We start from the raw sequence: 13,553 nt of genomic DNA, 5'->3' as shown, positions 1-13,553 counted from the left end.
TAAGGAAACTGAAGCTCAGTTCCCACCTCCAACCAGCCCAGGGGGAAGGAAGTTGGGGGTTGGCATGCCTGGAGCCAGGGACAGGCCACACTAGATGCTCCACAGCCATGTCCCCTGGAGACTGGGGCTTGGTGTCTCCATTTGTGAGACAAATGGGTTGAACAGGAACAGTGAGCCCCACAGAGTGCCTTGGAGGAGAGAAGTGAGCAGAGGAGGCCCTTTGTTTCCATCCTGAGTTCAGCCTTCTTCTAGGACCATGCCGAGGGGATGGGGCAGGGACAGAGCCTCCTTCAGAAGTGAATTTGGAATGGACTATTTCTTGTGGGAAGGAAGTTTCATTCCTCCTGAAGGAGGAGCTTAGTGACTAGGAACCTTGATGGTTTTCTCCATGAGCCAGGATGCCCTGCCAGACCAGTAGAAGTGGGCACAGTAACAAAAGCCTTGCTTTGACCTTAACTCTACTGACCCAGGGTCAAGGTCTCAGAGAGCTTTGGGGACTTGGGGAGGAGATAGAGGAGCTCAAAGGAGGGGCAGGAGGAGGAAGACACTTATGGAGATGGGGGAGGTGGGAGGTGGGAAGAACATGGAGGCCAGAGCCAAGGCTGAAAGCTCAGAACAGTGGGGGCAGAGCAGAAGAGAACAGGCTTGGAAGGAGGCTTGTTCTGAGACCTGCTAGAGAGGTACAGAGTTGTCAGAGGGCCTAGGGAGTCTGAGTCTATCACAACATGAGCAAATCTGCCACCACCTGGGCCTGCCTTTCCAGGACATGGATGGGCCTCTCCCTTCAGGGAAGGGGCCTCTCTCTGGTCAGTATTGATTCAGCTGAGTCAGGGAGGAGGATCAGGACGTGGGAAGGCTAGGGCAGGAGAACTGGGTAACTGCATCTTGGGTCCCATTATGACTAGGGGGAGTGGGGCAGGGGTGCTGAAACCTGGGCACTTACTAAAACTACAGCTGCCTGGACCCCTGCCCATACTTACTGAGGATGGGGCTGGAAACATCTGTATTTTCAGAAAATTCTCTGGTGATTCTGTAGTAGCCAGCTCAGTTCTCCTATTTGAGGACCACAGGTTCAATGTCATTGTAATAATGAGGAAACGAAGGCCCAGAGAGGGGATGTGACCCAACCAAGGTATTGGGAAAGAATGGTAATAATGCCCTCTTTTCCTTGGGGAGAAGGGATAATCCACCTCTAGCTGCCCTTAGCGCCTTCCACCTACAGCTGAGGCTCTAGGCCTGGGAAAGCAGGGCTGGGCCACACTTCCCCCAAGGGAAGTAGCCTCTGAGACTGTGGCAGGCCTAAGTGGAGAAGGGAAGGTGGGGCCAGTCCCAGGAGGAAGTACAAGGAAAGGGGACCATTCCCACAGGGCTGGACCTGACCTGCTCACCTCGCACTGAGCAAACATTCCCAGCACCTGCTAGGGGATGTTGCCTAAAGATTTACTACGACCCAGTCTGGGGAAGGCCATCTCCACTGCAGGGAGCCCATCCATGCCCTGGAAAGGCAGGCCCAGGTGGTGGCAGATTTGCTCATGTTGTGATAGACTCAGACTCCCTAGGCCCTCTGACAACTCTGTACCTCTCCAGCAGGTCTCAGAACGAGCCTCCTTCCAAGCCTGTTCTCTTCTGCTCTGCCCCCACTGTTCTGAGCTTTCAGCCTTGGCTCTGGCCTCCATGTTCTTCCCACCTCCCACCTCCCCCATCTCCATAAGTGTCTTCCTCCTCCTGCCCCTCCTTTGAGCTCCTACATATTCTGTACCTACAGGTCCAGCCCCCCTCCTGGCCTGCCCTGAGTTCTTGCTCTCCACATGTTTCTCCCTAGAATGGCATCATGGATTCCTAGGGAAAAGGAGAGAGGTCTGGCTGGTCCCGGAGCCCTCCTTGGAGCTCAGCCTAGCTGCAGCATGCCCCGGGGAAGTGGATGTTCCCTGTGGCTTAAAATTCCATCTCACCTCCTTCCCTTGTGCCCTGGGCCATCTGGTTCTGTCTCCCTTGGGGAGCACAGTCTCCTTGTCCATGGAATAAAGAAAATAAAGGTGTCCACAGTGAGGGGTGTGCTAAGGATTGAGAGAGCATCTGTAGAGGAGGTGGTGTTTGCCTGGCACTCGGTCAGTAGCCATTATGACTGCAGTGGGTGGAATGCTTGTGCCCACATAGCCTCCACTCCTCCTTCATTCCAGCAACATACATCTGCCAGGGTTCAACTCCTCTCTGCACGAATGGTGATACCTGCCACATGCATCTTGAGTACGGACAAGATACTGTCCTGCCTTCCAGGAGCATATGCTTTTATAGACACTTGTCAGGTGACTTCTAACCAGAGACCTATGGTAAGGTAGGCACAGGGTGCTGCAGAAGCCCATGGAGGGGGGGCTTGGGGTAAGATTCTCCTCCTTTTGCTCTTGGCTCTTTGGGGCAACCCATACCCACCCTTTTCTCTTGTTGAGCACCCAGGGTGCTATGGAGAGGCAGGGGAGGATTTCCCAGAGAAGACCATACTGGAGCTGTGTCCTGAAGGGCGAGGAGCTGTTGCAGTGCTCTGAGCAAGAGAGGGACCCAACCCTCCACAGCAGGTTTGGAGTACGCAGGCCGTGGGTGTGGACAAGTGAGAGATGGGGCCGCAGCTAAAAGAGGACAAAGAGTCAAAGGGAACAAGTGCGTGAGAATCCCAGTCACTGTTTGCCAGTTGTCCAGAGACAGGGACAGGAAAGCACAAGTCAGGGCGCCGAGGACCCTGGGGGGAGCAGAGCGCTGTGCTCTGGCTTAAAAGGCTGGGGTCAGTCCTAGCTCACAGTCTTGCAAGAAGCTTCTTTGCTTCTGAGCTGCATTGTTTTCATCCTCAAAATAAGGCTCTTGTAACTGGGACAGGAGGTGCTGCGAAAGCACTTTGTCAACTGTAGAGCAGTTGACATGCTCCTGGGAAGTAATAAGTGTTTTTAAGCGGAGTTGGTAGTTTTCAGAGTCAAAGGGTATCTCTTGAGGGCATTTGGGCCCTCCCAGAACACAGTAGATGTGCAGGGTGCAGGGTGGTCAGCAAGGACTGTATGTAACCTGCTCCTAGGCTGCCACCTGCTGGCAAATGCATGTAATGGCCGCCCACATCCTCAAGTGCTTCTGTCCAGGAAGAGGTACTGCAGCACATGTGTTGACTTCTCTGGGGGGAGCCCTAGCGCTAACGCTGGCAGGCTCCAGGGCAAGGGTGCAAGTGGAAGCCCCCAGGGCCCTCTTGCTCTCCTCAGTCTTGGCCTGTGCTCTCACTGTGAAGGTCATCACAGATGTGCAGGAGGCATGCTCCCAACAGACACTCCCCTGTGGCCATGCCACACAGCAGCAGTGAGGATACACCCAGAAAGAGACTGGTGCAGTGATTCTCGGGTCCCAAGCAGCTGGAGCATGGCCTAGAGCAGACTGTGGGCTCCAGGCACGTCCTCCAGGCCTCTGTGGGGTGTGGTCCTGGATTAGGGTAACCAATTTGCCCAGTTTGCTGATGTTGCCAGCAGCAACCTGGAAGGTTGATCACTATAAATGGCCCGAGGGGGCCAAAGCCTCTGCATCATCATCCAGGCTCAGCCCAGCCAGAGTTCAGCAGCTCAGGCTCAGAGGACCAAAGTGGACTCTGATGTGGCAGTAGCCTCCCCTCAGCCAATGGAGATTCTCGTGCCATCCTGCTCTCTGGCTCTAAGGCCCCTGTCCCAAACACTTGGCCCACAAATATGTTTGTGTGAAGAGATTCTTTATTTCCCTTCCCCTTCGTCAAACCACCCTGTACTGCCTATGAAGGGAAGGGAAGAGAAAGGGTGGATGGACTTCTGGAATAACTTCTTCATTGAGCAAAGGAAACAGGCCTGGAAGAGAAGAACCTTACCCCAAGACCAAGGGCGACTTTGATCTTGGCTCTTTGGGGCAACCCATACCCAGCCCCTTGCTCTAGTTGAGGGTAACCCCATGTGCCTAGAGGAAGCTGATCCCATCCCTGACTCTAAGGGTGGGGCACATGGTCCCAGCATAATCACATTGATTACTTAGCCTTGAGCATATGACCTAGGTTGGCCCAATCAGAACGAAGACCAGGACTTTTATTTTGCAAGGGGACAGATCTGGATCAGGAAGCAAAAACCCCTAGGGCAGGGACTTGACCAAGGCAGGTAGACACCAAATGCACAGAAGTTTGTAGCTATTTATTGCACTGAAAACACCAAGAATAAAACAGACACCCCGTTTTCCTTTCCCTCCCCCCTCCCCCAATAGCAGAAAGTTTGAGCAGTGGTCATTCAAGTTCACAGCCACATATTTTTAAAAAAGAAAAGAAAAAGAACTGAAACAAAACCCCAAACAAATAGTAACAAAGAAACCAGCATGGGGAGTCAGGCAAACACATCCCCCCAAAGGGTCTCCCTTTGAAGGGAGACAGGAGGCCACGGGTCAGGATTTGCACCAGGGTGGGCACAAACCCAGGAGAATACTTTCCTGTAAACGTATTTGCACACTGGAGCCTAGATTTGACTTGGGTTTGAATTTTTTTGCTTCTAAAGGATGTTTGGAGGAGCATGGAGTTTGGTGAGGGTGGGCTCTGGGCAGCTTTTTCTGCCAGTCTCCCCTGCCTGCTGCCTCAGGATCACCCCCTGGTGCCCTGTGATTTGCACCAGGTAGTTGCCCACCCACAGGCGTGGCCTTCCCAGTGGGGGCCATCTCAACCTGGGGTAAGGATGTGCCTCCACTTCTCCAGCACTTGGAGAGGGGCACAGTGGACAGGAGGTGTGTCAGCCAATGAAAGGCAGGACATTGGGGTCCTCCAGCTCAATTTCCTCTGGTGGGAAAATCGAGGTCCAGAGAAGAGAAAGGACTTGCCCAAGGTCACACAGCAAGCCTGGTCAGAGCTGGGAATTGAAGCCTACCAACCCCCAAACCATTGCTCTTTGTCCCCTGCAGTCTACTGCTGATAAGCAGTTGACAGGCACCAAAAAGGGGGATGAAAGGCAGGTGGGGGAGGGGATGGGGACTAGCCAGGTCCTGAAGTAAATGGGAGTCCAGCCAGTGGCTAACCCAGATATAATTGGCTTCACATCACCATATGGCTGATCCTCCATTGGCTGGATAGGAATACTTAACCCTTTTAACAGATGAGGAAACTGATTTTAAAGAAGAGCTCAGACCTTGTTTCAGTAACTGTAGCATCCCCTGGTGAAGGCTACACCCTCTCCTTTGGCTGGGGATGGCTGTAGGGAACTGGCTGGTCACAAGGGAGTAAGGTGGTTTTGCAGCTAGTACAATGTGATCACTGGACAGGCCAAAAGCCTACCCTTGGGCTGGGCACTGAAGTCTCTGCCAAGGACAAAGGCCAGTGATGGACCAGCTTGGAAGCCAGGAGGCCTAGGCAGCCTATTTCCTGGCCTGTAGCCCCTACCCAGCCTGTTTCTCCTGTATCTGGGCAGCAGGACTTAAGAAAAGAGCCCAGCAGACAACTTCTGATTGGGAGAAACTCAGAAAGTTCTGCATCAAACATCCTCACCAGTTCTGCTCTAACCAAAAACACCCAGGAGGGTTGGGGGTACCAGAGCCTCCTCCAAATCCCTGGGGATGTGGCTCTTCCTCCCCTAAAATCCTCCAGAGGGGACAGTATCTCATGCTGGCAAAACACGGCCACACAGAGGCCAAAAGCACAGAGAGGCAGCAACATAATTCCGAGTCGGACACTGAGAATACAACCTCTATTTTTTTTTTTTTTTGTCCAAAACATGTAGGTTGGTTTTGTTGAGTGTTTTTCTTCTTTTCATTTTTTTTTTTCAACTTACTTACTGCATATAAAGTCATGCAAAGAAAACAGTGCAGACAGTAGATCCTAGCAGATGTGCCAAGGTATTCCACATCGGAGTCAATCCAGGGGGAAGAGGGAAAGAGGAAAAGAAACAGAGAGAGTGCAAACCCGAGGCTGCAGGTTGAGGCGTGAAGAGTAGAAATTCCCAGTGTTCTGCTTCGGCCATCAGACGCCAAGGAGAGAGGCAATGAAGACACATGCTCATGGGCCCCCAGAGGTGGGCAGGGGGCGCTAGGGGCCGCACACAGATGTGGTGAGGTGAAATCCTGGGGAGTGCGGTAGTCAGAACCCCAGTTTGGGAGGGAAGCAAAGCCCAGATATTTCCATCCTGACGACCTCCCTCCCCCTCTCTGCCCTGACTTGCTGTTTCTTAGTGCTGGCATCTGATGCTTCCGCAGTCCTGAAAGGAATGCCTGTGTCAGCTTACCTTGGGACCAAAATGGCAGAGAGGCGGTTCTCCCTGGGGCTGAGTCCACCTTGACCCCAGATAACCACAGGTGACAAGGTCCACCTCAGAGATGACCAAACAAAAAAATCTAGAACAGAAAAAAACTACCCCTCACCCCTCTTCCTATCCCCCTTCCCAACCCAACCCTTCTCACAATAATTTGAGAGGTCTAGTTATTACATAAATATCCATTAACGCGAAATTGATTTACGAAATACACAGAAGTTTGGCTATAAAAAGGCATGCGGTCCAAGTAGAAGTGATACCTAAACGTTGCTTTCCTTTGCCCCCCAAAACAATTAGATTTCCTCTCTGAGATAAGATGAAGCTGGAATTCTCCAGGGATGATGGAAGGGGAAGGTGGGCAGGTTAAGCTGGAGGTAAACTTCACCAGAAGGAAGCAGGAAACAAGTGGGGGCCCCTGAGTGGGTGGCACCCCCTCACACTGAGGGAAGGCTCTGCAGACCTTGGCCAGGTTAGCGCAGGAGGGGAGAAGAGCTAGCGAAGCAGTTTGAAGCAGGAGGCTCCTGGCATCTGCTCCTCTCTCACCCTCGTTCTCGGGAAGAGGACCTGGGGGTTTCCTCTGCCCTTCCTGAGGACCCTGAAAGAGGTGTGATCCCAGAGAGGGATGGGTAGATGCCCCATTCCTCCCCCTCCTTCCCACCTTCTTTCCACCACTGGTGAGCACACAGCTGGACATTCTAGCCTACAGCCAAGGTAAGGCCAGGCTGCCAGCAGCCGGGGGAGGTGAGGGCCAGCATCCCAGGCACCCAGGCCTGGGGAAGCCCCACCCTGGCAGGTGAGAGAAAGCAAGAGTGAGAGGTAGGGAGTGGGGAGATTCGGCCATTTGCTCTGATGTAGTGATGGTTTTTGTGAATAAGCAGGTTTTCCTGATGCAGGTACAGAGGTGACAGTGGTGGGGTGACAAGATGGGGGGAATTCCAGCCAAATCCAAGGAGAACCAGCAGCCACGTTCCTTAGACAAACGGCACAGCAACGCAGGGACCCCAGCCTGGTGCTTCAACTGAAAGACACAAATGTGGGTGCTTCTGAGGGCACTGTGTTTTTGGTCAGGAAGCCAAGCTACCCCCCACCTAACATGGGCTGCAAGCTGACTCCTAGGGCTCTTGCCTTGCTCCTCCCCAACTGCAGGCCAGTCCCTTTCCTGAGATCTCCCCTCACAGCTCCCCACCCTTTCAGAAGCTGCAGCAGCCAGTTTCCCCCATACAGGTCAACATCCCTCCCATTCCTCTAGATTACCCTGGGGGGTGGAAAGGAGGGACTTACTGGGGCAGGACAGAGGGCGCCCCAGATCTGTGAAAGTGGACGATCTGCCATTTGCCATCCCGGCGGTGCCAGACACGGGTCTCCTCGGACTGGGCGGTGCGTGGGATGCCACCAGCATCCAGGTACTGCGTGATGCGGATGTAGGCGATGCAGGCTGACTCGTCACCCATCAGGTGGATGTGGGGATTCAGGATGGTGGTGTGCACAGGCTTGCTGTTCCGGGACCACACTGGAGGCAGAGGCGGAAGGGGCAGGGGATGCAACCGAGGTCTCCTGCCTCACTTCCTTCACTTTCTCAGCTCCTAGCAACCCTCTCAACAGAGGCTTCTCTGCCTGCCTCACTTGTAGGAGGGGGCCTCTGTGACAGGGCTCAGCAACCTGAGAGTCAAGGCAGGACTTTTAGATAACAGGGACATCATGTCCCAGCATAGACACAATGGATTCCAGACATGCCACATTCTTCAAACATGGGAAATGGTATTTTAGAATCAGATTTCTGGCCACACTAAAGGATAGGGCTGAGATGATTATAGAACCAGATGAGCCCAGACCAGAGTCTCAAACTCAGATGCTTCCAGGTGCCAGGCAGGCACATAAACGAGGGTGCTGAGCTGGGTTTAAGTTGCTGAATGACAATTGACCCTTTGTCTCTGTCGGGTCAAGGAATGAGAGGGAAAGATGGGAACCATGGTAAATAAACACCATGTCTCATTCTAAAGAGGGCGCCCTATCCACAGTTTTCCTGGTGGTTGCTATGTGCATAACAGGGGCCCATGCTGATTTCAAGAGAATCTGGAAATCTGGATTTTTACATGAAAACTCTTCATTTTTAATTACTGGCATTTGATTCAAATTTAATACTTCGTAGAGGCCCCATGAAAGATACCCGCAGTCTAGATACGGCCCATGGGCCCCCCATCTGCCACTGCTACTGTTGATATAGTACTATGGAAATTTGGGGAATACTAGAATTGCAGGATCTGAGAACCTTGCAAATATAAGGATGGCATTGGTGGTTGGAGCTTTCCTGAGTTAGGGGAGAAATGCATGCCCCTTACAATCACGATAAGAACTGACAAAGCGCATGACACATGTTCCAACTGTATGAAATTTGACCCACCCCTACTAGTATTATATTGATTCTAGAAGCTCAATTTTTTCATCAATATAGAAAACAGAATCATAGAGAGACGATGCCCCAGGGAGGGGCTGTAAAACAGTGATCAGTGTCTTGGGCTTGAGAGGAAGGAATCCTTCCCTTAGTGTCACCCACATGGAGGTCTGAATTAGTAGAGAGTTGATTTAAAACACAACCCCGCCTTTACAGAGCCCAGTTCAAGAATCAAAAGTTCTCTTCTCTGTCCCTACACCCTGATTCTGATGCCAGGTTTGTGAGCCTCTTACGTCCTGAAGAAGGTAAAGTGTCTTTTCACCCCTAAAATGCAGAAAGCAGTCAATAGCATCCACCCCTTAGTATTATAATCTCATTGTACCCAGGCTTGGATAAAGGACATAAAATCAGCAAATCTGTGTAGAATAACAGAGAACTCTGGGCTGTCAGAGATATAGAATATAGAGTTTTAGCATCATAGACTTGGGTGTGACCTCAGAAGTCAGAGGTCACCACCTCAGAGGTACACAGAAGAGGCACACAACTACAGAATTTAAGGACCCCACTGTAAGTGCCCCTGGCGGCATCCAGTGCTACAGGCACATAGGATCATCTGTTTCAATGTATCCATTTATCAGATATGGAAACTGAGGTCCAGAGAAACAATCTGACTTGTCTTAAGCTGGGCAAGCTCCTGAGAAAAATGTAGTGGACTCTGAAAGAAGTCCATCTCCAGGTGAACGTTCTAGAACAATCCCAAGAGGCACAAATAGCTTAGCATTGTTGAGGGGCCTGGGACATCTGTTATCAGTAAAGGCTGATAACAGGAAATAGTATCAGGACCCTTAGGGGTCCTGAGGGGAATTTTTAAAGAAATGCCCCCTAATGTGGTATCTTTCAAAAAGGTGAGAGGCATCTAGTATCTGTTTTTGTGGATAGAGTGGAAGCAAGGGCCGGTCTTCAGCAGGAAAAGATAGGCATCTAGAGGGTGGGACTTAGCCAAAAGCAGGCAATTACTCTGGGCATTGCTCTTGTGAGGTCTGCCTTTGAAGTCACCAGATGTTTAAGCCTAGAGTCCAGGGGACTGGTGCTAAGATGGGGCCTGCTATACAAGGCAAGTCACAGACTGCTTGGCCTTCTGTGTTTGTTCCCCTTCGCAACCCCGGGGCATTTGGAGTTGGCCTCAGCCTGCTCTCTGTTCTGTTTTGGTGGGGATGGGGGTGGGGAGGCGGGAAACCAGAGGACAGAACAGGTAATGGTGGCCACAGTGATCTGTGAGGGAGCTCCAGGATCAAGAACTCTCATTCTTCATATGCATTCTCTTCATTGCTAGCCTTGGAAAATCAGAGCTTGGTTTATTAAAGGAAGAGGTAGCTTTCTTCTTCACAGCTTTTTGGGGGTTTGCTTGAGCCTCTAAACTCTATGAAATTCAGCCAGAGAGGGTACAGGCCAGGCAAGCACTGTCAGTCCCAGCTGGGGCGTGCTAATGTGCAGAGCAGGTGGTACAGGGAAGGGAAGGGACGCCGGGAGAGTCAGCTCAGGTCCAGGCTCTGCTGCCAGCTTTCTGGAGTCCTTGGACAAATCATCTCCCCTCTTTGGACCTCAGTTTCCTCTTCTACATGATGAAAATTTGGACTAAATCTGACTTCCTTGTTATTTTTAAAGTACCACCTTTGTTATTTTTATCATATACAAATGCCACCTGTATTTACATCATTTTTTTTTTTTTGAGACAGAGTCTCAAGCTGTCCCCCTGGGTAGAGTGCTGTGGCAATGCAGCTCATAGCAACCTCCAACTCCTGGGCTCAAGCGAGTCTCCTGCCTCCACCTCCCAAGTAGCTGGGACCACAGGCAGCTACCACAACGCCCGGCTATTTTTTGGTTGCAGCCATCATTGTTGTTTGGCGGGCCCAGGCTGGATTCGAACCTGCCACCTTAGGTGTATGTGGCTGGCACCTTAGCCACCTGAGCCACAGGCGCCGAGCCTGTATTTACATCATTAAAATAGTTCCCTGAATTGATTCACTTTACTGATTTATATACATTTATTAAAAAAATTTTTCTAGCATAATTATAAATAAACAATATTATAGAATAGCATTTTAATAATAAGGTCAATGAAAAGAAAAGACATATAATCCTTGCTCCACGCTCTTGCCTATAAGACATCTGAGCCTGAGATTTGCTCACTCTTTGATAAAGAAGGAAGTTAGAAGAGGCAAAGAAGCATTAAAGTCAGGCTACCGCCTTGCTGAGCCTTTCCTCTTGGTGGAGCCAGAGTACTAAAAGAGAATTAAAAAGGGACCAGCTCTCTCACTGTATAAACTAATGCTGTTCCAACTGGTGCCCATCTATACCTAAAATCACTGTGTAGCCTCAGTGGTATATGCCCTTCACTTTGGGGGACCCTGGATCTGTCACCTCTCAGGTCCTTCTTCCTTGCACTAAGCTGTGTGATTCTAACCTGAGTCCCCTTTGTTTCATTCCTGTCTGACCCCTGGCCTAGGGAGACACAGACACAGGCAGAAAGCATTCTAGGTCAGGCCCAGCCTCGACTCCCTGACAGCCCCTGGATGCAAAGCTGCCAAGGTCTCTCCTACAGAGGAGAGGCCCGGGAAGGACAGACATGCAGGACAGAGACCTAGACAACAAACAGGCAGGGCACAGCAGTGTGAGCTCACTGTACTCTCCGCTTTCCCAAACTGCCTAGCCACAGGGGGCATTTGCATAACAACCTAGGAGCCAGCCTGTGACCAGCTGGCGTATGGGAAGCCACTCTTATCTATAAAAAGGGAGTAAAGGCCATCCTCAGGCCTCTCCCAGGGTCATGGGCAGGAGAGGCTTGGGAGGACTTGTCATGTGTGTCCCTGGTCCCCCTTCATCCCACCCTCAACCACAGGAGAGATAGCTGGCAGTTGATGGGCCAGGGTTAGGAGAGGGAACCAAGAGGGTACCAACCCCTGTCCACACGGGATCTTCCTCTTCGCTGGCTCCTGAGCTGCCCCTGGGGCCCTGCCCGTCACCCTGCTGTGCTGTCAGGCAGGACACAGAATGAGAGCAGACAACAGGCACCCCAGAGAGAAGAGATTGCTCACGGTTTTCAAAATAGAATCGATGGAAGTCCAGACCCTCGACCAGGTTCCCCAGGGCCTCGGGTTCAAAGGCTGTCATGCCGGGGTCACACATCTTCCTAGGGGAAAGAAGCCAGAGGAAAGAGGGGCTGGGGCAGCTTCTCACTGGACCCTTGGAGGGGGAGCCTGTGAAATAGGAATGATTGCACCCACCTCACAGATCAATGGGGCTAGTGGAGGAGAAGGGGCTTGCAGGCTGTGAAGTGTGGGACACAGTGCCATATAGAGCCATAGAGCCTGGGTTCAGGTCCAGACTCTACCACTGAATGGTTATGAGACTTCAAGCAAGTGGCTTAACCCCTTGAAGCAAGAGTATCTGGGTGGTGGTGTGGGGTTGGGCAGTGCACTAAAGGTGCCGGCAAGGATGGAATTTAGCCTCTCCAAATTTTACTCCCTGGCTCAGGCAGTGGATCCAGAGAGGGCTTTTTCTAATTTGTCTTCTTGGCAGTAGGAGGTGCTTTTCCTTCACATAGTAATGACTTCTGCTCACCAAGCCATGTATGTACCTAAGGGGGTGTGTTTTGCTAATTTGAGCAAAGGTGCCCTATTGCTAGCAGCAGCACTGATTGCGAGGTTCAGAGTCCTTTCTGTAAGATGAGGAAAATAGCATTAGGTGAGGTAGTATCTGAGGGGGAAGGAGCACAGAGTGTGACAGGAGGCAGTCACAATCAGAGGCTGTTATCCTCAGCTTGTTTCTCTCTTCCAAGTCTCAGTCTTTCCAGGGGACTCTGATAGCCAGGTGGGGGACAGGAACAAACAGTGTTTCTTATCTTTTATGGCACAATATGGACCTCTGTGACAAGAGCAATGTAATCAGTGACAGGAAATGCCCTAGGACATGTTCCCAGTCAGAGGTGGAATTGGAGATAGCCAGAAGCGGGCATCAGACCCAGCACTGTCTGAGCTGGACAAAGCCCTTGCAGGGCATGTTGTTCCTGCTCTGTCCTGTTGTTCAGTGACCTCTGACAACTCACTCCTTCACGCAGAACCTTGAGTTCTCTGGCTGGATTAAGCCAGGGAGAGGGGAACTGTGCCCAGAACAAATGTGATGCTCAGACCCTTCCAGCTGCAGCACCCTCCTAGGGTGGGGATCTGAGCACTGAGTGTGCAGGGGACTGAACACCCCACTGAAGAAGCCTCCGTCCTGGAAGTAGGTGGTGTTCCTGCTTCCTAGAATGAAAGCACTCAGTGGCCATCTCCTCCAGCTCCATCATACATGTAGGGAAACCAAGACTCAGTAAGATAAATAGACTTATTCAAGGTTACACAGGGTCAGAAGGTGATGGTAAGGGATCAGAACCCAGAACAGGCTGCCCATCTCAGAGGAAATAACATCACAGAGGGGGAAAGGGTTCCCCAGGACCCCTAGAAATGGCATTGATGAGCTTAGGGGCCACAAGGGCCACCTCTCTTTCCCTTACTCCCTGGCTGTGCTCTTCCAGAGCCACCAGCGTGATACGTCTCAACTAAACTCTTTCTAGAATTGGCTGTAAGACCAGCTTAACAGCCTGTTTCTATGCAATATCTGGGTACACACATGCACACACACACCTGTGCACTCTGTGCACATGGTCAAAACATGCACCCGTGTGTACAAGCACATGCATATGTATATGTACTTGACAGCCTCAGATTCATGCAAGCTCCCTCCGAGCACCCTGCGCTCCAAAGGGGAGCAGTGAATTTCTAAAGGCTTTTCTACCCACCACTGCTGAAAATCCTCCTACAATTAGAAGGTGCCTGGCCTGCAAAGCCTTTGAG

The 13,553-nt window shown here is 51.4% G+C and overlaps 1 protein-coding gene across 2 annotated transcripts in view; it reads right to left on the bottom strand.

The window, feature by feature from the left end:
• Window positions 1–7,546: 7,546 nt before the first annotated feature.
• CAMK2A (calcium/calmodulin dependent protein kinase II alpha) overlaps window positions 7,547–13,553 on the bottom strand; it is a 63,430-nt gene continuing 57,423 nt past the window's right edge. For both annotated transcript variants that reach the window (XM_012808542.1, XM_012808546.2), the window contains 2 exons: window positions 11,757–11,851; window positions 7,547–7,779 (listed from right to left, as the gene is read on the bottom strand). In XM_012808542.1, coding sequence (XP_012663996.1) covers window positions 7,547–7,779; window positions 11,757–11,851 — 328 coding nt within the window. The remainder of the gene's footprint in view (window positions 7,780–11,756; window positions 11,852–13,553) is intronic.

This window comes from Otolemur garnettii, unplaced genomic scaffold (assembly GCF_000181295.1).
Source record: "Otolemur garnettii isolate 467f Iridium unplaced genomic scaffold, OtoGar3 scaffold00003, whole genome shotgun sequence".
In the NCBI taxonomy this organism is placed as follows: Eukaryota; Metazoa; Chordata; class Mammalia; order Primates; family Galagidae; genus Otolemur; species Otolemur garnettii.
This window is presented reverse-complemented; position numbering and strand designations above follow the sequence as displayed.